Source organism: Mercurialis annua, linkage group LG2, assembly GCF_937616625.2.
Source record: "Mercurialis annua linkage group LG2, ddMerAnnu1.2, whole genome shotgun sequence".
Lineage (NCBI taxonomy): Eukaryota > Viridiplantae > Streptophyta > Magnoliopsida > Malpighiales > Euphorbiaceae > Mercurialis > Mercurialis annua.
The window spans coordinates 51,718,558-51,742,929 of record NC_065571.1 but is presented as its reverse complement, the minus strand read 5'-3'; the positions used below and the strand labels follow the sequence as shown (position 1 = coordinate 51,742,929).

At 33.9% G+C, this 24,372-nt stretch overlaps 5 protein-coding genes across 6 annotated transcripts; 3 read left to right on the top strand and 2 right to left on the bottom strand.

Annotated features, from left to right (window-relative positions):
• Positions 1-6,305: 6,305 nt before the first annotated feature.
• On the bottom strand, positions 6,306-10,520 carry LOC126667029 (omega-amidase, chloroplastic-like). Its single transcript, XM_050359976.1, has 10 exons — positions 10,252-10,520; positions 10,059-10,175; positions 9,751-9,975; positions 9,571-9,664; positions 8,851-8,925; positions 8,435-8,513; positions 8,033-8,048; positions 6,848-6,928; positions 6,674-6,756; positions 6,306-6,563 (listed from the first exon to the last, which is right to left on the bottom strand). The coding sequence occupies exons 1-10, from the start codon at positions 10,495-10,497 to the stop codon at positions 6,482-6,484; spliced, it is 1,098 nt and encodes a 365-aa protein (XP_050215933.1). The 5' UTR covers positions 10,498-10,520; the 3' UTR covers positions 6,306-6,481.
• Positions 10,521-11,245: 725 nt separating this feature from the next.
• Positions 11,246-13,468, top strand: LOC126667028 (uncharacterized). Of its 2 annotated transcripts, none has more exons than XM_050359975.2 (6): positions 11,246-11,898; positions 11,981-12,092; positions 12,172-12,371; positions 12,608-12,693; positions 12,998-13,147; positions 13,228-13,468. In XM_050359975.2, exons 1-6 carry the CDS (start codon positions 11,397-11,399, stop codon positions 13,357-13,359), a joined length of 1,182 nt encoding a protein of 393 aa, XP_050215932.1. In that variant the 5' UTR covers positions 11,246-11,396; the 3' UTR covers positions 13,360-13,468. The 2 variants fall into 2 exon arrangements, with proteins under 2 accessions (XP_050215932.1, XP_050215931.1); XM_050359974.2 differs by having other exon boundaries at positions 12,605-12,693.
• Positions 13,469-13,849: 381 nt separating this feature from the next.
• LOC126668702 (putative pentatricopeptide repeat-containing protein At1g74580) lies at positions 13,850-15,529 on the top strand. The gene has a single exon (XM_050361885.1). It carries the CDS (start codon positions 13,850-13,852, stop codon positions 15,527-15,529), a length of 1,680 nt encoding a protein of 559 aa, XP_050217842.1.
• A 756-nt stretch (positions 15,530-16,285) lies between these two features.
• On the top strand, positions 16,286-20,352 carry LOC126667030 (PHD finger protein ALFIN-LIKE 4-like). Its single transcript, XM_050359977.2, has 5 exons — positions 16,286-16,691; positions 16,775-16,807; positions 18,782-19,010; positions 19,332-19,464; positions 19,723-20,352. The coding sequence occupies exons 1-5, from the start codon at positions 16,595-16,597 to the stop codon at positions 20,023-20,025; spliced, it is 795 nt and encodes a 264-aa protein (XP_050215934.1). The 5' UTR covers positions 16,286-16,594; the 3' UTR covers positions 20,026-20,352.
• A 1,454-nt stretch (positions 20,353-21,806) lies between these two features.
• On the bottom strand, positions 21,807-23,816 carry LOC126666668 (uncharacterized). The gene has a single exon (XM_050359505.2). It carries the CDS (start codon positions 23,115-23,117, stop codon positions 22,119-22,121), a length of 999 nt encoding a protein of 332 aa, XP_050215462.1. The 5' UTR covers positions 23,118-23,816; the 3' UTR covers positions 21,807-22,118.
• Positions 23,817-24,372: the final 556 nt, after the last annotated feature.

Here is a 24,372-nt window from a genome sequence, read left to right as displayed (position 1 = left end):
AAAAATAAACTAGCTAAAACTTAAAAGTACGAATCAAAAGACAATTTTAGAGGGTGACACCATCAGAAACACGAAGACAACGAACGTGAATTTCCAGATTTCTGGAAATTCACACCCCAAACATGAACATGAAAAACACGCATGAACCTCCAGATTTCTGGAAATCCATGCCTCACAACAAAATCACAGAAAAACAAAGGCATGAAACATGAAAATCCTAAACAGATACACTAACGCAAGGAAGAACTCAGTCAAAATATAAGAACATGCATCTAAACCAGGAAAACAAGAAGCAAACAGCAAATCAGAAACACTCACTTGTGCAAAGGAACGAGAAATTCTGGAGAAGACGATCGCAAATACAGAGAGTATCTGGAAAACAGAGGCAAACACAGCAGACGAAGCTTCAACAACCAGGAAACGAAGATTTGGAGAAGACAAAGAACAGAAATCTGGTGATTCGCAAGAACAGGTATCTTCTTCTTCAAAGGCAGAGAGAAAACAGAAATGGGGAAAGGAAGCGAAAAGTCTCTCAGTTTTGAAAAACCAAATTTATAACGGAAGAAAAGAGAGGGAAAACCAAAAGGCACCTCTTAAATTTTCTCTCTCTTCCCACTAAGCGTGACTCCTAGAAACCTGCACCAGCAATAACTGCTAGACACGTGGCTCAAATGTAAGAAGAAGTACAACCGCCATCAAGGAAATCCATCCCACCAGCTGTCAGAAGAGACAACTCGACAGTCACGTCCTTTCACATAACCATATCAGCTCACCCATCTTCCTGACAAGAGGCTCGGTGTCAGAGATCACCCAAAAACAAAGCAAGCATGCCCCGACTCACGTGACCTAATAGCTCGGATAACACTACCATCTCGGACATAAATATCCGACACACTGGGGGGGGGACTAGTGATAACGTAGCACATCTAGTAGGGGCGAAGCAACCTCGCCAGGAACGAATATCACTAAGTCAAGCATTTCACCGACCTGGTAACAATGTCCGACCTTCTTGAAATCATAGAACGCATGACTTGGGGGGTCACCGGATCGATGGGAATTCAAACATCATCCGAGACAATCACGCCTGATAAGGTCGGACCAAGAATCCTACCCGAGCTCTGAAGTATGTTGAACTCAGACCTAAGCCGAGCTCCGAGCTCCGGAGCCCGAAAGACGGGACCATCCGGTCGAGCTCTGAGCTGCTCTCAGATAGAGGAGCCATGATAACTTGACTCCCAAGTTATCCGGGATCCGAGATCCCGCCCAAAAGCGTCCATTCGTGTACCAGATCCTGGGACTACAGAAGATCTTCTGACAGGTACGTGAGGAATGTTCCCTCTGACACACCTAACAAACCGCGCCACCTGCAGGGATATTCTCCCACGTGAGTATAACCGAATTCTGGGACCACTGGGCTCACAGCCTGCCAGCAAGGCAGGTTTGTCCTTAAACCCTAACTATAAATAGAGGGTTTAAGGACAAACCCTAGGTAATTCTCTTTTTCTCTACTGAAAACATACTCTTTTCTATTCTTCTTCTTCCTTTACCTCAAATCTTACTTGAGCGTCGGAGTGAACGTCCGGTGACCCCCACCGGAGTTCTTTCTGACCTCTGTCTGCTTGTGGTGTGCAGGTCGTTACTGCTCGGATTCAGTTTGGTGATTCATCAATTATGTACATTGATTCTAGCTATTTCTAAAAAATGTTAAAAAATAAAATGCATTCTCTACCGCACATATATAAAATTTTAATATATATATATATATATATTGTTTAGAATATATTGTTTCCTTTAAATATATATAAAAAATATTTGATTTAGGAAGCAATTTATTTTTCATAAAAAAATATTCACCTAATACAAATAGGAACAAATACTTTATTAGACTACTTTAAAATTTATTCTATAATTTTTTTTTTGAATGCGACTTTGTTTTATGATTCTTTTTGATGGTTTTGTTTTACGGTTATATGGCTATAAACCATCAAACCGAAAAATTCAAATCCTTCTAAATGGTCAACCATTTAAATTTTAAGTTTAAATATTTAATTTAAACAACATAATATTATGAATTAGTTTATAAATAAACTTTATAGGTGGTTAACCGATCTATGCCGACCCCTATCAAAATAAACTGGTTGAAAAAACATAATATTATGAATTAGTTTATAAATAATATATTTTTTTAATATAGGTTATCATTTGAAATACTTTTTATTTTGGAATACCAGGTTCAACATTGGTGATTTATTAAATTATAAAAACATAAAAAAAAATTCAATTTTTGTTGATTGAAATTTTATTTTGAATCAATTTAAAATCATTCTTCTAATTGTATATAATGAATATGAATATTCATGATGTGGAGTTTGTTTTGAAGATTTTCTTAGCAATTCACCACAAAAAATATTACGATCGTTATGTATCCGCGATGAAGAGAAAAACAAAATTCATCTTTGAACGCAAATATGTTATGAAGATCGCGACTCATTGAAAGATCACAATAGTCTGGACTATGACTATGGTGGAAATTGTGGAGCCACCAAAGCCAATACCGTGTTTGTAGTACTGTCCACGATAATATATTTAAGGATTGCTGGCTAGAGCAGGGGCAAAAGCGAGCGGCTTAGCCACCCGAGCTATCCCTAAAGAGTAAAGATCGATGGTCAGAGGTGGGGGTTAGCTGCCCAACCTCGTCCTTGGCTCCTGACTATTCCGATTAATTTCAAATCGGATTGGATATGACTAGTCGAGACGACAAAACTCTCTTAATTGTTATATATTCGTATTTTAATTATAAATTAAACGAGCTCTTGCCATTCTAATTTTTTGAATAGAGGTAGAATTTAATTATGTTGATAGTTAGTTGTTAGTAGTTAAACTTTTCTTGTAAATTAGTCTTCACTACCAGCCCTACCGAAAGTCAAAGCTGAAACCTCAGAAATATACTGAAACGCCTTATAGCCACTTGGTCTAGCCCTCACTGGCCTTGCCAATCCCGCTGGTTGTATGCCACTTCCTTTAGATACACATGTAGTGAGAAAACAAAAAGAAAAGATAGTGGAGAAAAGGGTCAAAAGAAGAGCAAAGCAAAGTGTTTGAAAGTGATTTTGGAGATCCCGAGATGTCCGAGAGTAAATGGGGTTAGTTGTGTCTCTAACAAAGCAATTAAAGTAGAGCACCATCCTCTTCTTCTTACCGGAACCACGTGCACTGTGTGAACCTCACAACGTTGCTTTCCTCCGAGGTCTCTTTCTTCATGTGCTTCCCATGCCATCTTTCCAATTTTTTTAACACTATTCATACATTTAAGCCATCTTAATATATACTTATTTATCACCCTCATTTCAATTAATGATCTTCATTTTTTATTCATGGAGCTCCTTATCTTCTCTTTATGCTATTTTTTATACATCTAATTTATTATACACTATAGTACAATACGATTGTATTTTAACAATAATTCAAAGTAATGTGCTACATATTGATTTTTATTATAAAAAAGTATATATTAATTATCGAACGCCTATTAGATATTATGTTTTGTTCGATGCTATGTTTGAATGTCAAGCTATGAAATTTAAATAAAGATGCGAGACAAATCCTGTTCGAAAATTGCATAATTTATACCAACCATCATGGATAATTTTAGAATTCGCGATTCAATAAAATTTGTAGATTTGCAAATTTTAAAATTTTAAAATGTAAAATTTATGTATTTTAAGATTATATAATTTAGATGTAATATAAAATCAATAAATTTATAAAAATAATTTCAAAATCATAAAATACTGTTATTTTCTTTTGTTAAAAGCTAATATTTATTGATTGAAGTAAAAACTAGACGGGAATGCGTAACTGCTCAATAAAATTGAGTGAGTCATTTTAAAGTTAAATGATGATTACTTCAAAAATAATTATCCATAAAAACTTTTTTTTTTCATCAAATGAACAATCCGATTATAATCACGTCATTTAGATTGAAGTCTAATTTTCAAAAATTAAAAAAATAGGCTAAAAACATCCATTAAAACTATCTCAGCGTCTCAATCATTTATAGAGGAATTAACTGCATCAATCAAAATATAACAATTAACTTCAAAGATCAACGATAATCGAATAAGCAACAATTTGGCCTTTAATGTTCGAAATCATAGTGCTTTTACCGCAAATGACCACATTAGGAAATCGCCCCAACTAAGATAAATTTACGTGTAATATCACATACTACGAAGTTAATATGTACATCGAAAGATGTTTTATGTTTTTTGGCTTGAAATGTGGAATTTTAATAAAAAATTATATAGAATAATGAATTTTAGAGATTTATGTTTCTTATTTTTTTTTTAATCTTATCAAACAATTAATTTTGTTTTTACTTTTGTCTTATCAAATGGATATTAATTATTTGTGAAATAAATTCATTAAGATATAAAAGGCCAAAGATAAATTCATCTTATCAAATTATTTCTAACCAAAGCAAAGGCTAAACTCCAAGTTCAAGAGTAGTAGGACCAAGGCAATGGCCCATAGTTTGAACATTTATAAAGGAGGGTACAATGCAAATATCAAATTTTAGGCCCAAAATAGTGTCCCTAGCAGCAATAAGAGTATTAAAATCTGAAGACAAGGCTTCAAAATTAAAGTGGGGAATAAGGCATGTGATTCAAATGGTATGAATTTAGGGTTAGGGGAAAGGAATAGCAAAGATAATGATAATGTCATCATCTTCTTCAATGATCCTGTCTCATGTGTAATAGTAGGTAAGTTGCTGCCAATGCATGTCACTGTAATCGACCCCCTGACTGCTACTTGGTATTTTGACAAGTTTGAAGAAAGAAATAAGAGATAAACAAGTTGATAATGAGCCGAGACGTTATACCGACTAATTTAGATTGAGTCGGATAAGAGAATTGAGTCAGATAAGATATGTTAAGACAATAAAACTCTATTAGATACTTTTTAAAGCCGCGTTATATTCGATATTCGAATCAGAAATCTCTAATTAGGAGAGAATAGACTTTTGTCACTCTATCTCAACTAGAGGTAATAATTCGTGCCATCGTGTCATAAATGTGCCGTATATCCATTTAAAAATAGACGGATTTTTCCAACCCGAACACGACCCGTTTAACTAATCGTGTCAAAATATCAAATCTGAACATGACCTGTTTATTAAATGGATTAATATGTATCGAACTGTTTAACCCGTTTACTAAAACAAATCATAACAAATCACATGCATAACCTGTCTAACCTGTTTACTATTAACTTGTATATGCTATCTAACACATTTTTTTAATCAAATAACAAACCTATTAAATAATCATAAATTTTAATACAAAAAACAACCATTAGTAAATTATATGCATTATATGAATATATATGGTCACACATAATAATTTAATTAATAAATAAATAGATTTAAACGTGTTTTAACATGTTTTAGACGGGTTAAGTGGGTTAATCTGTTTAACCCACTATTTAACAGTGTCATAAAAGGGTTGACTGGTTATGACCCCAACCCATATAAGTTCAACTCAAACCCGCTTAAATTTATATCGTGTCGTGCAAGAAATTGTCAGCCTTAATCTCAACTCCGTTTGTAATTGGAATAGACTTTAACTGTAATTATCACAACACTTTTATTTTGGCTAAACTCATCTAAAGACTTTTGTACTATATCATTTTTGTTCAGAAAGCCCTTGTACTTGTTCTTCAGATCCCTCTACTTGCATAATTTTTAATTTTCAGATCCTTTTTTAGTTTTCTCCAATCCCTCTACTTACAATTTTTTTGTTCCTACAGTCCCTTAAAAGGATCTGAAAATCAGAATTTTGCTAACTACAGGAACCTGAAGAATAAAAAAATAGTATAAAGGTTTTTTGAACAAAAATGATATAATACAAAGAGCTCTATATAAATTTAGTCTTTTATTTTCTCTACATATTTTAAAAATATATTTTTTCTGATATTTAAGTATTGGATGACTGAAAATCACTTATAGGTGGAGATTTCAGTAACATGAAAATAAAATATCTTAGAGAAAAAAATTAGCAGCTACATAGATCACAAAACATTATCCTAAACTGTTCAAAGCTTGTATCATTTCTGTATTAAATCTAAATTTGATGTGCATTTCGATATTAGACTCTCTTACTAAAGTGATAAACCATCTCTACTATCCAACAAAAAGAATTATTAACATTTTTTAATTGAATTCTGCAATCTGAGGAAATATGGAATTAATTAAAAAATTAAATCAAAAGGTACCTTTTCTACCCTAAAAAATCCAATCCCAATAATAAGGCATGAAGCTTTGTTGGTTGAAGCACCAAAATTAAGTACATGTACTCAGCAATTATGAGCTCTGGCAATAAAATTCCACTTTTATTACATAAGACAATCTTACACAACATAGCTGATATTTCCAACAGATCATTACTATTTCAGTTAACTACTTTCTTTTGCAGAAATGTGATCATGAGTGAGAGTTCAGCCTCTGAATGTCCACCAACTGGTACAGATCACCACGCCGTTGCTTTGTCAACGGAAGGTTCGTCCTATTTTTCCGAGTATAATTGGAGCATCAATAAATGATTTGATCAGCAAATGAAATTAGGCATTAACATTTAAAATAACGAGAGTTTGTTTTGTAGAAAATCACATTTACCTTCTAAGTTCAATCAAGGAATAATCAATCTCTGCTATGATAATATCCTGCTCATGCTCGGTAGTAGCTAGAATTTCTCCGAACTGTCATCCAGACATTGTTGTTAAATTATATCTGGCTGAACAAAATTGTGAGATTTTGCAAGAATAATCCTAAAAATAAGTATTCGCTCACCGGTCCTACTAGCGTGGAATGGCCCCAGGCCACATAACCAGCTCCAACCTCTCGAGCAGGCGAACAAGTTGCTACATACAACTGCAGAAGCAAAATTGCTTGTGAAATTTTATATGGTACTGTATTCAGAAAGAAAAGGGAAAAATGTAAAGAAAAACATTGCATATCCTTTCAGCGAATGATGCTACTCTTATTACATATTGATCGAATTGCAGGATGCTAAAACATATGCCAATGCTTAGGATAAATTAAGCAATGTGTAAATTCAGTCCATGAGCTTTGTTTTCGCGTTTAGATCATTTAAATGTTATAAAAGGCTCACATTAAACTCCGTAAGCACCTAGCTTGAAAGAATACATGATTTCCAATCATTTTTTGTTTATTTTACCATTTAAAAAAGTTCAATATTAACTTACAATTGAATCACATTACCTAAATATTAGAAACTTAACAATTTAAAACAGACTTTTCAAGTACTTAACATCTATGTTACACGGACTCGGATATGGGTGTCCAAAATGGATTCATATCTGCATAATCGACACGCTAATTTTCTTAACTGAAAATACGGGGATATGGATCCGGTATAGGACTCGGGTACTTAGACACGGATATATATGTATAAACTAGACATAAGTATTCATACGTTAGTCTTAAAAAATAACTCAAATTAAAGTTTATAACAATAAATACAGTGTTGGCTCTTTAAGAACCGAAACATGACACCAAATCCGATACATGATAGTCTTTTTACCACATGATATGGCAGCTCTCAAGAATTCTATCTCTTGAAGCGTCCACCTGTCAGTTAAAGAGTCGGACCCATATCATGTGGCGTGTCGGTGCCATGTCATGTCCGACACGGGTATGGCAGGGCAAAATGAAGAGTCCGGGTAACATAGCTTAACATATGATTTAATGGTATGACTAAAAACAATTACTTAATGGCAAAAGTAATTCACTACAGCTCTAAGGTGTCCTTGAGGTACTTGGAATCTACAGGTGTAGACAATGGGAAGCGAGTTGAAAAAAAAAATCAGTTTAAGAAGGCAAAGCTTCTTTACATATTTACGTATTGCTCATAGCGAGCATTTACTAGCAATCCCAATTTCCAAATAAAACTGACACTAAAAAATACAGAAAAACTTTTTAAAGAGGAAAAGCAAAGTGAAGTTGGAAACTTACTTGATTATCTGCTGCCCTGCATATTGAGTAACAAAGTAAAAGAAGATCAGAAAGAAGCTACGGTAGTAAATAAATATATAGATAGACAATTTAATGTTCCTAATTTGAGATAAACCATTGAATCATCAAAGGAGGAAAGAGATTAAAAGAGGTTTAGACTTTAGAGTAAAAAACTTCAACTGCATGTTATTTTCTCACTTAAGTAGCTAAAATTTAGGTTTAAGAATAACACAAAAAGAAAAAATCATTGCATTCACAAGACCCTGGGTGGGTACTAACCCCTCATTATCTGCCTTCAGAGACCTACTATGGCAAGGCCTTAAAACACTTAATGACACATTAACTTAAACAGAAAAATGTAAATGTATCAGTAAATTAATATGTGATGCAGAATTGTGGCACCTTGCTCTCTGCAGCAACTCCCAGTGTAAAGGTCCAGTTGTCATGTTAAATGCCCCGGGGTAGCAAATTAAGTGAGCACCTGACATTAACAGTATGTTACCATCAATGTTTAGTTCATTTATGAGAACACTAATCAACATAATCAGCATAATACCAACAGTTTGATTAAAGTAAAGGAAAATATAATAAATATATTTATAAAAACAATAAGATAAAGCCAATTGGAGCTTGTGAATTTGAAAGTATATGAACAGATGACTATCACGTTTCTGATTAAAACAGAAAAGATTTGTTTGCCGTATAATCACCAATTTATGCCAGTTGATGGCAGAAGATTAACCATTAGCAGACATAATTTGCAAGTATTACCAGAAACATAATATATATGCTAAAATCCATTGAAGAACGGACCAAACCTCTTGAAGCATATATCATTGCCAGTTCCTGAAACCTGATGTCATAACAGATACCAATACCAATACGACCAACTTCTGCAAAAGCAAATTGATGATCAATATCAAAATTCTACAGAAAAGGATAGAAAGAATGAAAATTCAAAATGAAGAATGAATAAATACATACAAGAAACTGCAATGAGAAAATGAGCAAAAACATAAAGCAACTTGCTACTACTGATGATAAGTTTTGATTAAAAAATATGAAGAACCAGAAAAACACAATTTCAAAATTTGCTCCTTTTGATAAAATTTTCTTTGCTCATCTAAACAATAAAGCCCATTTCACATAGGTCCTACCAGCAGGTTATATACTCCATGGAAGAAGCCAATACTGTCAGTGCACATACTACAAGGTTGTCAGGTAAACAGTAAATGCATTTCAATAAAGAAAACGAAAAAAAAGCTTGAATGATGCAATCAAGGAAACATTTCGTTTACTTAGATCAAGGAGAAAAAGCAATTGTAAGGAGATTGAAGAACCCAATCCTAAAACAATAAAAAACACTCGAAACAAGGTTCAATGATGGTTTTCATCAGAAACTTTGAAAACGTAGCAAAGACATATCAAATGTAATTAAACATAAGAAATGGTCATTAGTAAAACATAACATGTTCTATAGAATAGCGCAAAAACACAAACTATATGGTAATAAGTAACTCTGGCTGGCAAAAACAAACCTGTGTCGACAATTGTAGGAGTCTCCCCAGCAGTTAAAGTCTTGGACTCAATAAATGTAATCTTCCCCGGAATATCAATATCAAAAAGATGTATCTACACTGACAAACACAAACATCAGTCAATCAATCTAACACTAATACAAAAAACTAAACATATCAACATTCGAAAATGCAATGTACCTTACGGTGCTTAGCAATCAATTTTCCTTTAGTGTCAAAAACACAACAAGTATTAAACAACCGATCACCAGAACGTTCAGGAATAGAACCACCAACTATAGTAATGTTCAAAACACGAGCTACTTCCGAAAGCATAGCTGTCGAAGGAGAGGCATCGTAGCCTGCATCTATATCCTCAGCATAAACTGGAAAACTATCATTCGAGTACGGACTATTCCATATTTCCTAAACATTCACAAAAGAAATAAAAAAACTAAAATAAAAAAACATAATCAATAAAAAAAACACATCAATTAAAAAAAACTTACAGGTAAGAGAACAAGCTTAGCGCCTTTTCCGGCGGCTTCTTCGATAGCAGAGCGAGCGTGAGCGATGTTTTTGATTTTGTCCGGTGTAACGCGTAATTGACAGAGGCCGATTTTGAACTGCAAGAGTGAAAGAAAAAAAACGAGATAGTGATAATTAAAAGTAATTAATTAAGATTGAAGATGGATTAATTACCTTGGAGATAAGAGGAGTAGGTAGAGGGAGAGCAGGCGGTGATCGTGCTTGTTCAGGTTTAAATGCTAGAGCTGACATTGTTGCTGTTGATCGGGTTGAATTGTTGAATTTGAAGAACTGTTTGTTGAAATTGTTAGGTTTTGAGGGAAATAATTGCAGAGATTGATGAAGATGGTGATGAGGAATGATGAATTTGGGGCTGAAAATGAAATGTTTAGTGGTGAACAGTGTTGTTGCTGATTTCATCTTTGTTTTTCTACTTGCTTTCTTTCATGTTAAAATTGCAGATTTTATTACATTCGACATGCCGTTTTGGTCGTACGACATTGAAATATTAAACGACAATGCGAAAATCTATGCTTCATATAAAGGACATGACTCCGAAAAAAAAAATATAAAGGACATGACAACAGTGAATAATTTTCAAAAAAAAAAAAGAACAGTGATTAATAACTCTAGAAAAACATTTTGGCCAAATTCATCTGGAGACTCTTATACTTTCAACATCTTGTTTATCTGTTTTTTTAAAAAAAATTTATATTTATTAGGTGTAAATATTTAACGAATTTGGTTTAGTAGGTACTTTTTAGATAGAATTTGCACGTGTGTGTTCAGCTGTTTTATTATTATCATGTGAAAAAGGTTTTTTATTCAGTAGGTGCATGGATTTTAAATGTTTGTTTATCTAATTTTTATATTTTAATATTTTTGTTTATCTAATTTTTCTTTGAGTTTTAACTCGCGCGCGTTTATGTAGTGCATGTATTTTTTTCATTTAAAAAAAGACTTAAAATTTTAAAATAAATTAAATTTTAGATAAATAAAACAATTTGGAAAAAGACTAATTGAATAAATAGAATAAATACAGGGGCCTTAAGATGGATTTGACCAAACATTTTCAAATAAGAACAGACGCAACCGCTCAATCACAACGGTAATTAACTGCCTGCAGCGCCGCCTTATTTTTCTTACAAAATAAACTAAACTCACTTCTTTCATAATCAAATTCCTTAACTCTGTACCAAATTTCTCTGTCTCTTCCTCAGGCACCAGACTGGTTCTGGTGCTTGGGAGAATCTTTAATCCTCAACTAAAACAAAAACAGTACAACTGAAGCTTATAAGTTCCTAATTCTTCTGTTATCCATGGCGGATCCTCGGTCTAATATTGTTCCTTATCATGACCCACACGACAGTCTGATTAACTTAGAATATCTTGAGTTCATGACTGATTCTCACCCTAATCTCGACCATTTATCTTCCATTCCTGAAGAATATCAACATCAAAATCAACACCAACAACCTAATTTCTCGTCACTTCATCATAACGATGATTTAATTGCTCCTTATTACCCTTTTGATCATCCAATTTGGAATCCTTTGAACAGTAATAACAATAACGGGTCTACTAACGACCAATCTAACGAAGCCGGTCCGTCTAATTCTCAGCATTTTCCCAATGTGGGAGATGAACATAATAATAATAATAATAATAATAATAATAATAATAATAATAATAATAATAATAATGAGAATTTCAGACCACCTTTGTTTGATAATGGGAGGCCGATTAGTGTTTGGCCACCGCCGGTGTCTCCTTATCAGTGCAGTTTTTGTCAAGTTTTGAGAGAAATTATTCATATTAATGGTACTTAAGTTTTCCATAATTGCTGTTTAGTTATCTTTTTTTGTTTCTTTGATTTAATTTTGGGTTGATTATTAAATGACAGGCAATTGCAGTACGAAACTTGAAATTCATGGGAGAGTAGGTATTATTTGCCATGCTGTTCTTGAGGATAAAGTTAATGTGGGTTCTTCAGGGCCTCGGCTTCAAATGATTGAGTGAGTTCAATATATTTCATAGTAAAACTTAACGGCTATATTTTTCTCATTTCTAATTTAGAGACGTTTTTTTTCTCAGTTTTTGCAAGAAAAGCATAGATAACGTGAAGCAATTTCTGATACAATACTGTGAGAATCTGAAAAATGCTGGATTTGTTATGGTTCAAGATCCACTTTCAATCTTCTATGAAGCCCTTTGTGTTGGAATTGATGAATGGGATGATGATCCTAATGATGATATTGACTTCAATGACCCATCTCCTCCAACAATTCCTGCAGGTCAGTTTGTTGCACCGAAACTTGTCGAAGTCTAGTTTCCGCTTCTTCTTTTTTAATTTCTTGTAATGTTTTCGAAACTCCGGAAACTTTATACTTATAAGTTTTTTAGTTTTTAAAATTTATGCATTATCATTTTCATTTCAGCATTTCCGATTTGAGCATTTTCATTTCCGTACAACATATTACTGATCGACGGCTTGATGTCATAATCTCGAAAAATGTTAAACTTTTAGCAGGGGTGCCTCAAGGATATGAAATGGAGGAAGGGAATGAGGCAGAAAGAGCGACGACAATTACTCCGAAAATTACTCTAGCACAACAGGTTGAAGTTACCATTCTTCATACCATAAACTTTTAACAGACATACTAATTTATGTACCATTAGCTTCTATTTTACTTGATCGGTTTGCAAGAGTTGCTCTACTACTAATTTTTTAATATGTGTGTTCTTTTTTGCATGCAACACTGTCTTCTAATTCAAATGAAACGATAGTCTTTTTACAATTCCATTGAAATAATGTTCAAGTAAAATAGCTAATATATAGTACAAATATTTTTGGATAGTTTGTTATGTTTAATTATGCCAATGTTATAACTTATCTTTGATTGGCTGATGAGTAGTGCAGAGGAAAAGAACTGGGAAGTTAAAACTGAAAGATTTTGCATCTTCTTTTCATCTCCCTATGGAAGAAGCTGCCAAGAGAATGAGTTTATGCCCTACCGTGGTCAAGAAGATTTGCCGTAAATACGGTTTGAAACGATGGCCTCACAGAAAGGTATTTATCAATCTTGTCATTATTTTTCTTATTTTTGTTTTTCTATGTTGAACCTTTTTTTCTTGATTTCGCATTATTAGATTAAAAGCCTCGAAAGGAAAATCTCAATACTTATGCCGATGACATATTCGAATAGTGAAGAAGTAAAGGAACGAGCATTAGAAGAGATCCGAAAGCTTCAGCAAGAAATATCAGATTATCTTAACGTATAGTGATTAAGATTGTAATTTGAGTTATATTAGCATAAGATTAAAGAGGACTTGACATTATTTTTTCTTTTAATTATTTTCCTTGGATTCTACTTATACAGTGTAACATCAATTTGAATATTATTTATATCCAATAAGTCTCTGATTTAATTTGTTATAATCAATAAAACTAGAGAAACTTCAGTGATTAATTAATCAAAAATATTTATATTAGTTGTCCATCGCATACAATCTAAGGGCAAATTAATACTTAAGTACTCAACAAAACAGTATAAGAGATAGTTGAATCTCTATACTATAACACTTTTAACGATTGAGTAATGATTCGTCTATTTTTGTCCATATATTTGGATAAAATTGATGGTGTAGGGATTTAATGCGGGTGTTTTTTTAAAATTGAGACTCAATCGTTAAAAATGTAATAGTGTAAGGACTGGCATATGCATTAAGCCTAAATAAACTAGTTTTCCAATTTAATTTCACCAACATGAGAATGGCTTCTAAAACCCTAGCCTACCATCCTCAAGCAGCTAAATTCACTCCACTCATAACTGATATAACGACCTGTCTCCTAAATCTAAACCCACAAAGTCCAAATCCATCACGTATAAATAAATCACTATTAAACCAATTTTCTTCTCAATTACACCCAGAATTAGTAATTCAGGTCATAAAAAAACAATCCAATCCATACCATGCACTCTTCTTCTTCAACTGGGCATCAAACCCATCTCCAAACCCTAAAAATTATGTCCATAGCCACCATTGTTATGTTGCCATTACTGACCACCTTCTCTCACACTCAATCTTCGACGCCGCGTCTTCTCTTCTTGAAAATGCTAATAGATTCTCTGATTTAATGGCCAGTAAGTTTATAATTGCGTACGGTAATCATAGAAATGTTGACAAGGCAATGGATTGGTTCTGTAAGGCGAAAACTTTTGGAAATGGGAACGTTTTGTTTTCTTATAATGCAATTTTGAATGTTCTAGTTGATGGTGGTCGGATTAGTTTGGCCCAGTCAATTTTTGATGAGATGGTGCGTAGTGTTTCAGTGAAGCCTGATGTTTCGAGTTATTGTGTAATGATTAAGGGTTATTGTAGAATTGGGAAATTTGAGAACGCGTGGAAGGTGTTCGATGAAATGTCTGAACCAAATTTGGTTTGTTATAATACTATGATTAATGGGTATTGTAAGAAGGGAGACATGAAGAAAGCGAAAGAGGTTCTTTATAGGTTGATGGAGAGTAAGCATTGTTTGCCTGATGCGGTTTCTTATACTACTTTGATTGATGGGTATTGTAAAAAAGGTGAACTTGATGAGGCAATGAAGTGGATGAGTGAAATGAAGATTCGGTGTTGTAAGCCCAATTTGTTGACTTATAATGCGTTGATTTATGGGTTGTGTATGAAGGGGGATGTGGATAAGGCTAAGAGGTTGATGACGGAGATGAGATTAAATGGAGTGAGAGAGAATTTTAGTACTCATTTGAGTATATTAAAGGGGTTCTCGTGGGCGGGAAAGTCGGTTGAAGGTGTTAACTATTTCAGGGAAATGATTCGGAAAGGAATGAAACCTGATGCGAAAGCGTATGCAATTGTTATCAATGGGTATTGCAAGATTAGGAAACTAAATGAGGCAATTGCCCTATTAAAGGAAATGCAGGCAAAAGGCATTCATCCTAGCGTTTCGAGTTTTAATGCGGTGTTTAGGATTCTTATGGAGCTTGAGGAGTTTGATACGGCGATTTTTCTTGTGAGGAAGATGAAAGCAATGGGTTGCAGACCAAATCTCGTGTCATACGACATAGTGATTAGCGGTCTCTGTAATACTAAAGGTAGAATGCAAAATGTTAAAGAGCTTCTTGACAACATGTTTCACAATGGTCTTGCGTGTGATGCAGCAATGTATAATTCCTTAGTTAAGGGATATTGTGAGAATGGAAACGAGGAAGTGGCTAGGCTGGTATTTTATGAAGCAATTGATAAGAATTATGTCGTTAATACAGAGAGCTTTTCGGTTTTTGTCAAGAAGTTGTGTGAAAACGGGAAAGCTTTTCAGGTCGAAAATATGTTCGAGGAGATGTGTAAGAGATGTTGTGTAGCTGATGTGGATAGTTACAGAAGGATACTAGATGAGCAATTAGTAGCGTATTCGAGTGGAGGAAGTTGAAACAGTTTGGCAAATCATTACAGCTCAGTACAATATTGCACAGAAATGTAAGGAGTCCTACGTGTCGGCATTTTGTTTCCGTTATCTAAAACCTTAGGATTAGCAGACGAACGCCTATATATTGTTAGGGGACACTGGAAGAGCATGCAATTTTGCAATGTGATCAACTGTGAAAATGAGTCAACAATTGTTTACCTCTTTATTTTGTCATTTGCCTGTTTTATTAGGTTTTGGAAAGAGGCTGGTGGGTGGGTCTGTTTTCTAGCTAACAGAAAGAAGGAAACAAGATTTTAAAATCCTGCCATTGTTGGGTGCTGAGTCTTAAAGAGAACCAACAGGGACAAACACAAAACACATAGCCTACTCATAGCTAATGCTGGTGTTTTGGACAACAATCTCAGATGCACTGTCCCCCAACTAGGTAGGATGTACATCGGTCGGTTTGGTCCCCGAACAAAATTAACACTAATTGACCCGAATTGTAATTCAAATTTATATAAAACAAATTGCAATCGAATTGAAATTATTACTTATTTTGATCGGTTATTTTAATTAACCGAATAATTAAATTTCATTAATATTAATTTTAAAATCGTAGACAGAGTATGATAATGTCAAGGATATTATGGGAATATTTTTGGACCTTTAGAGTATCCAAAGTGGTCTACATTAGGGTCATAGAGTATAGCAGACCAAATGGGCCGAAATAATAGGAATTCAAATGACGGACTCGTCCTATATTTATAAAATGGAATTAAATAATCCATCTCATTCCCGATTCAAATCCGCAAACACCATCTTCATTTATGTGTAGGACAGACTGACTAGTAGTGTTTCATTCACTCTCTCTCTCTCTCTCTCTCTAACCATCAGGTCAAATATTTTCCCTCATCTTTCCCTCCATTTATCTCCATCTCCGCTTTCTCTCTCTACACCTCAGCTTTCTCTCTCTACAACTTTTTTGCCGGTTCCGGTTTCAGTTCACCGGCGGTCAGTCCAAAAGCCGATAGTAAGTAGTAAAAAAAGCGCGCGGTTGATAGTATTAACTGTTAATTCAGTGAGACAATGGATTTGGGTGCGTCGTATAATCCGCGTACTGTTGAGGAAGTGTTTAGGGATTTCAAAGGCCGTCGAGCTGGCTTGATTAAAGCTCTCACTACTGGTAATTAATTTTTTTTCTCTTGTTTATTTATAAGTGCTGAAGTTTTTTGTTATTTTAATGTTATTTCTGTTTTGTTGTTGCAGATGTTGAAGATTTTTTCCAGCAGTGCGATCCTGGTTAGCTTCTGTTTTTGTTTCTTTTTGTAATTTTTTGAATTTTTCTGAATATATAATTTTTAAGTTTATTTTATATTTATCCCACCAAATTGCTAGTACTTACTACGTTATGTGATTTTGCTGCAGTTTCCTTAAATAAATAGTTTTGTTTTGGAGCTTCACTGGTTACTTGATTTGATTTGAAGTTTATTTTTCAAGTAATGTCTTTCTTTTGATTTTTTCCAAGTTCGAAAATGTGGCAATTCTTTTGAGATTGCTGGCTTGCTTGTCTGTGAGAGAAATTCTGTTGTTTTATTAATTGCTTTGTGTTTGTGGAATGTTTGCGCCTTTGTTTGCTAATTTGAAAGCTAGGATGAGAAGATATACATTTGTTGCTAAAAGTGACTTATATGGTTTACTGTGTATTATTTTTATTGGGAATATGTTAATAGTGTATATGACTTAAGTTCTTTGCCATAAATATCGAGTAAGTTGAAAATGCTGTAACATGTAACAGCTACTTCTTGGTTAAGTTTGACTCTCTGTTTACGAATTTTAAGTAGGAGCATGACATTGAATTTAGGAAATTTTGACGCCTTTACAAAACGATCACATTTCAGTTGTCTTTGATTCCATGCAAAAAAATTGCCCGTCATTAGAGGCTGCACTTATTGTTATTGTACTGAATTACCTATTCTGTTCTAGAATAGAAGATGTTTCGTTTTCTCTAACAAATCAAGTGTTGCATGAAAATATAGCCTCTAAGATCTGCAGGATATGATCTGAAGTGTGTCTATGGCTTGTAAGACTTGGTGAGAAAAAAAAAAGTTAGTGAGCCTTGAACAACATATCATACTACTTATGAAGAATCATATCATGCAACTCACTTAAAAATGCTGAATTAAGCTAATATACATATTGGCTCGTTTGGCATTTCCCTTGGTTGACAGGGGTTTGAGGTTCTGTCCCTATTCTAATGTCTAACAGTGAGGTTGGTAGTAGGCAAGACACTAACAGAATAAAGAATAAGGGTACTTTGAAAATAAAATGATTACAGGTGGTGCCTTTACTTAGTTTAGGCTGTCGAATAGCTCTTTTTACATCTTCCATAAATGGTACAAAATCTGGGTGTAATAAGCACATATAAACATTATGGATGATTGAATATATGAAATAGGTGAGCTCGTTATGGTTACTCATGTGTTTTGTATTAGCTATTAAACTTTTCTGAATAAAAAACATCTCTTGTTTTCACATAATTTGTGATTTATAGATGAATTGTGTGGGATAATTTTTGTTCTTCTTTGCATTTAAAATATACATCAATTTTTTTTGGGGGGAAATCTGGTAAAACTTTTCTTGCCCCCTCTTTTAGCTTTGAAATTACCATATCAGCTAGATAACAACCATTCTGAGGAATATCTTTACACTAATTTTTTTTAGAATGAAAAATGTAACTATGGCTTTATATGCTAATAATAATATTCTTACTAAGTCAAACAGTAATATGAAGCATGATTTGCCTCTTGGATAAAATTGATTCACTAGTCAGTCCATCTTGCTACTGTAACTGTGCTTAGAGTGAGGTGCACTCGCAACAATTCTGTCGATGTTAACAACTTTGTGACACATATTTTTTTTGAATTTGGATGTCATTTTTGGACTTCGTGCCCTGTTCTGTTTAACTGTTCTTTGTCAATGTTTTCATGCATGCATTACATTTCGGTTCCTTTGATTATTAGATGACTGTCACAGTTGGAAAGTAGAATATTTACTTGTAAACTTATTTGCAGCTTCTTTCTGTATTAGCCTTTTGCTCCCCTCATCAACTACATTTGATTTTAGGCATAATCTTTGCATTTGTCCAAAGTTATTTGCACATGTTCAACTATAGCTTAGATAGAACATAGGCTTTAATTCCTGTTTGTTCTTGTGCTGAAAATTCATGTTCAATTGCTTCTGAATTCTTTTTGTCTGTCAATTTCTTGATTGCAGAGAAGGAAAATCTTTGCCTTTATGGATTTCCTAGTGAACAGTGGGAGGTCAATTTGCCTGCTGAAGAGGTGCCTCCGGAACTTCCCGAGCCTGCTTTGGGTATTAATTTTGCCAGAGATGGAATGCAAGACAAGGACTGGCTGTCTCTGGTTGCAGTTCACAGTGATGCATGGTTACTTGGCGTGTCCTTTTATTTTGGGGCTAGGTTTGGATTTGACAAAGCTGACAGGTAGTTCATTTTCTCCTTGAACAACTTATTTGTGTGTTATCATGTATCTATGGCAATTCTTATTGCCTTCTGAATTTTATTATCAGTAAGGACGACGACCTTGTCAGCGTCAACTTTCAGCTTCTATGTTGTAAATATAGAAGGATAATGATTATGAACAATTTCGATTTGTTTTTCTAGACTCTGTTTCGGTCCTATTGGTCTGCTCTATTTGCTAAACATTGGCTCTTATTGTGGTTTGCGTCTAATCTTCTCTTTTCCTCTGATTATGCTTTTAGTCTTCTCATTCTAATAGTATGTTGTTGGTATTGGCAAATGCAGGAAACGCCTTTTCAACATGATAAATGATGTTCCAACTATATTTGAGATTGTGACGGGAACAGCCAAGAAACAAGTGAAAGAGAAGTCTTCAGTTTCAAATCATAGCAGCAACAAGCCTAAATCGAACTCTAAGGTATACAATAGTTCCAAACTTTCACCTTTTTGTTGAAATGGCATAAATTAATATCTTATGCTGGCTGAGAGAAATAAGGTTATGTTTTTGGTATGGCTATGTTAATCATGCTATCCCATGCTTTTTACCCCCTCCGAATTAGTCATGCTTTGGCTCATCAATGAGAAATCATTTATTTGCAGGCAAAAATATGAAATCAAAGATTCTGTTCTAAATTAAGCTATTAGTAGGTCAAGTTAATCTGATCTTGATTTGCAGGTGCAGGATGTCTCGGAATCCCAAGCCAAATATTCAAAGGAAATGCAACTAAAGGATGACGATGACGAGGAGGAAGAAGAAGAAGAAGAAGAAGAAGACGAAGATGAAGACGAAGAAGAACACGGGGAGACATTATGCGGTGCTTGTGGAGAAAATTATGCATCCGACGAGTTCTGGATTTGCTGCGACATATGTGAGAAGTGGTTCCACGGGAAGTGTGTGAGGATAACCCCAGCTAGAGCTGAGCATATCAAGCATTACAAATGTCCATCTTGCAGTAGTAACAAGAGAGCGAGGCCTTGATGTATGCACTATGGCATGATGGGAACTGCCAACTGTGTAAGTAGGTCAGGTTTGTTTTTAGTCTTGCTGTCTTGATCTAGGAAATCTATTTGAATGGTATTATATTTAGGTGGCAAATGTTCGATTATAAAAGTAATTAGGATATTTTTAAATTCAGCCTTGATTGGGAGAAAGCTCTGGTTTATGCTAAAAAAGCGAAAATCACAAAAGTCGAATTTATGGAATTGAGTCGAATGTATTATAGCAATGACATATTGACGAGGATGTTAAGAGTCGCGTCCGACTCAACACTGAAATGTTGATAAAGTGAGATTTTTCCTTGTCAAATATAGATGATTGAGGTAAAGATAATTTATCACATAGAGAGAGATTGGCGGGCTAAGCTGCCTGCTTGCCCACTGTTTCAGGTATAATATTCAGGATACTGGCCGGCTGCCAACAGAATGGATCAACCGATGGACAGCCACATAAAAATGGTTTAGCAAATGGGTTTTCCTCTCATCAGCACACGGTTTCCTCCTGTGAAAGATCATAGGATAAAATAGTTTAGTTATTTGAGTAAAAAGGTCAATGCTGGTTCTTCAACTTATTGACCCGGAACATATAAATTAAACCTAATTTGACAATTTAATTTAAAACTCTCTAAATTAATGAGTAAACGGTCAACTAGGTTTCTAAATCTGTGATTAGGGATTAAGTAATTTATTTTTAGCTATTTTGATCAATTAAAGACAATATTATCAATATAGATCAATTAAGGATAAAATTACACATTATAAATAAGTTCAGGGGCTAGAGTGAGTTTTTTGATTCCAAATTACAAGTTTAGGAATTTGGTTGATCTTTTGCTGAAAAAATATTTATTTGCAGTATGTGTTTTATGCACAAAAGAAAAATAAATATAAATATATTAATATTTAATATTTTATACTATTCATAAGATATTTTAACTTTTATTTAATATTTTATGATAATTTCAATATATTTAAGGTTAATATTTTTACAAGCTTTTTATGTGCTTTATAAATACTATAGTGAATGTAATTTTTTTTATTTTAAAGAGTTATGAGCTAAATTTAATTTATATGAATCCGTCTCTTGTCATCGGTATGAGCTTTTTATTTTTAGAACTACTAAAATTTTCGTCCATGCTTAAAAATGGATGCTGTGGATACTGAGCAGGGGTGATGCGATACAGGCTAATCGACACACACACCCCTTCAGTAATTTCTTGTCCCTTGAAGATATTGAAGGTCATCCACTGCACAAGCCACCAACATTATATGACAAATAGTGAGGTCAAGCCAGACAAAGGGTCATTTGGCTCTGTAATCCATGGAGATAATAAAATATAACTTATTAAGCAAAAGGTCATGAGCTCCCTAAATTTATGTGTTATGATCTATTAATTCACATTTGATAAGTTTAATCAATTTGACAATACTCTCTTATTTTAGAACATTTAACCTTCAAATTGTATAAAATGGATGCGTTAACAGACTGCGATGATCCAATTTGAAGGTTAATTCATCTAAATTGAAGTATTATTCATAGTTGATTAAAATGACTAAATGGAAATTAATTAAAGATCTTTTATCCATATATTATTACCTTCTATTGGGTAGTTAAGCCATCCATATCTTCCCCAGTTAAGAGCTGTCACTCATATCACACCCTATGTAAGAGAGATCTAAATTCACAAGCTGATGAATTCTCATACATCACATGGATCAAAGAAACAAGACAATATCTAGTTGAGTTAGATTGAAAAAAAAAAAGAGTGGAGAAAGTCTGTTATTTTACTATACAACGGTACAATCATTTTCAATCAGACAAGGAAAATAAAATTTACATTTAACTAAAATAGCTATGTTGCATAGAAACTCGTCGAATCCTATATTTTCAGAAACAGAAATGCTTCCGAAACTCTCAAGCACTGTATTTATAACACTTCTCGTCGTAACAAAAATAGGCGTTTCCCGTTTTAACAATTTCAGTTTCAGCATTTCTCGTCTCAACATTACCGCGTTATGTAGCAAAATAGCAAGCAAGCCATTAGAGAAAAAGCTTTCTTGAATCATTTAGCTAAATTTCTAACTACTCTTTGTAGATAACCGTTTCAAAAATTCATAAGTAGTGATCATAGTTGTAGCAGACATGGACATTGAAACCCACCGAGGCCCTAACCCTCTGTAACAAGCACCAAATCCGCCGTCCTTAACTAAATTCTTTACTGTTTGGAGAACTGTCAAGGGTTGTCTCCTCCCATTTTGTTCACTATCCAAAACCTGCATTCGTGTCTTCACCGTGTCGAACGGTGTCGTAATGACAGCCGAAACACCGCTTGCTAGAGCTGCACATAGCCCCTGAACCGCCACCATAGTCTTCGAATCAGGCTTATACCCACTAACACAACAACTCTCATTCTTTTTACTTGTGTAGCAAGTAATCCCACCCCAAACAAACCTATGAGCAACAGAGTAAGAAGCCCACCAAACTGCATTCGAAGGTGCATAAGTCAGAATAGAAATCCCAAATCCTCTATACAATCCTCTCGCTCCATCTGCATACAAAATCTTCCTAAACGCGTCGATACCATTTCGATACCTATTCGAATCCGAACCCTGAACCATGAGTCTTTGGCTCACAACATCAATAGGGGTCCAAACTAGCTGTGCAGCCATAGCAGAGCTTAAACCAGCAGCAGCATTAGCAATAGCTGTGGCAGTAGTGTCTGAAAACCCTAACCTAACAGTGGCTGTTCCGACACTAGTTTTAGTAACCTCAAGTGCTGTCATGTAAAGAGCTCTAGCTGGGATAGTTCCCATTAAAGAAGTACCAAAACCTCTGTAAAAACCTCTGATACCTTCATGACTCAGTATAGAATATGACAATTTTAGGGAAGGGATTTGAATTGGTGAAACTTGTTGCTTAGTTTTTAAAACAACAACAGGGTAAAGAGCTGCTGAAACACCTGAAAATAAAGCCGCTCCAAGAAAGAAAAATTTGGATTTATCTAGCATATGCCAATCTATTTCTGCTGGTATATGAATTTCTGATGCTGAATCTTTTTCAGCTGCACCTAAACTCATCTTATCCACTTTTTTAATCACTACCCACTAATCAAATCTATAAAAAGATTCTTCCTTTAAAGTTCTTTATAATCAAATCAATACTATAAATCTCGATTCTTGACTAAAAATTAACAAAAAAAACTGAGCTTTATCTATGAAAAAAAGTATGGAACATTTAACTTAAAAATATCAAATACCAAGTTGATGAAAACAGTGATATACTGATTGAAGGAGTTAATGAAACAGATTCCATTCAATTGAATCAAGAATCACGTCATATTTTCTCACCAGCTTCTTCTTAATTCTTCACTGACTCCATATCCATAATTATAGAAGAAAAATGGATCAAAAAAAGCTGAAAAAGATGGAGAAAGTGGATAGATGATGGCGAAATGGGTTAGTAGAGAAATGAAAGAGAGGAGAAGGGCATGGATTTTAGTGAGGGTTTGGCGGATCGAGGGATAAAGGACACGTATCGGTCAATAAATCGATGAGTTTTTGAAGATATTAGTAAAATAAAGTGATCAGTACAGTGTGCTGCAAATCTTATTTCAGGTTTGAGGTTTTTCGAACTTGGATTTGATGGGGAAATTCTGTGGGCAAATTTGTATCCGAGGAGGAGAGAATGAAGGGAGAGAACGGTGAACGGTCGTGGATTGGACAGCCGGGGAGAGTAGTTTTGTGCAGTAAAGTGAAGCAGTGAAGTAGTATTATTTTATTAAAGTAAGTTCAATCAATATCATCCCACGTTTCATGTTTGGCATCATATAGTTGTTTAATGTTATTATTTTTATTTTAAGATAAATTATATTTTCTCGAGAAAAATAATAATAATTTAATGATGTCCGGATTTTCTAAATTTACTACATTTTGTTTCATGTCTATATTCTTATTTTTTTTTTAAAAATATGTGCTTTTAATTATTTTCTTATCACGGTGCGCAAAAAGAATAAAAATAAATCAATTTATGTAATAAAATACTCTCTCTGTTTTTTTAATTGTTCATTTAGCTAAAATTGTACATATCAAGATAGTGCTTTTTTTGTCTTAACTAATAAAATCTAGCCCTATTAGTTAATAAATGCTTTTTAAATTAAAATATATAGTCATTTATTAGTAATGAGTAATTTTGAAAGATAATAGCTAAAATCATATTGAAATTTTAAATCGACAACTAATTAGAGATAAATATATTTTACTAAATAGATAACTAAAAAAAACGGCAGACGTAATAAAAATGTTTGGAATGCTACATTTGTCTATCTTTTTTTAT

Coding starts and splice junctions, on each gene's coding strand:
- LOC126667030 (XM_050359977.2), top strand. CDS start 16,595: ATGGATTTGGGTGCGTCGTATAATCCGCGTACTGTTGAGGAAGTGTTT. Junction 16,692..16,774: donor GATTAAAGCTCTCACTACTG/GTAATTAATTTT, acceptor TTGTTGTTGCAG/ATGTTGAAGATTTTTTCCAG. Junction 19,011..19,331: donor GGATTTGACAAAGCTGACAG/GTAGTTCATTTT, acceptor TGGCAAATGCAG/GAAACGCCTTTTCAACATGA.
- LOC126667029 (XM_050359976.1), bottom strand. CDS start 10,497: ATGAAATCAGCAACAACACTGTTCACCACTAAACATTTCATTTTCAGC. Junction 10,176..10,251: donor CTACTCCTCTTATCTCCAAG/GTAATTAATCCA, acceptor TCACTCTTGCAG/TTCAAAATCGGCCTCTGTCA. Junction 9,665..9,750: donor TGATTGCTAAGCACCGTAAG/GTACATTGCATT, acceptor TTGTCAGTGTAG/ATACATCTTTTTGATATTGA.
- LOC126668702 (XM_050361885.1), top strand. CDS start 13,850: ATGGCTTCTAAAACCCTAGCCTACCATCCTCAAGCAGCTAAATTCACT.
- LOC126666668 (XM_050359505.2), bottom strand. CDS start 23,117: ATGAGTTTAGGTGCAGCTGAAAAAGATTCAGCATCAGAAATTCATATA.
- LOC126667028 (XM_050359974.2), top strand. CDS start 11,397: ATGGCGGATCCTCGGTCTAATATTGTTCCTTATCATGACCCACACGAC. Junction 11,899..11,980: donor AGAAATTATTCATATTAATG/GTACTTAAGTTT, acceptor ATTAAATGACAG/GCAATTGCAGTACGAAACTT. Junction 12,093..12,171: donor CCTCGGCTTCAAATGATTGA/GTGAGTTCAATA, acceptor TTTTTTTCTCAG/TTTTTGCAAGAAAAGCATAG.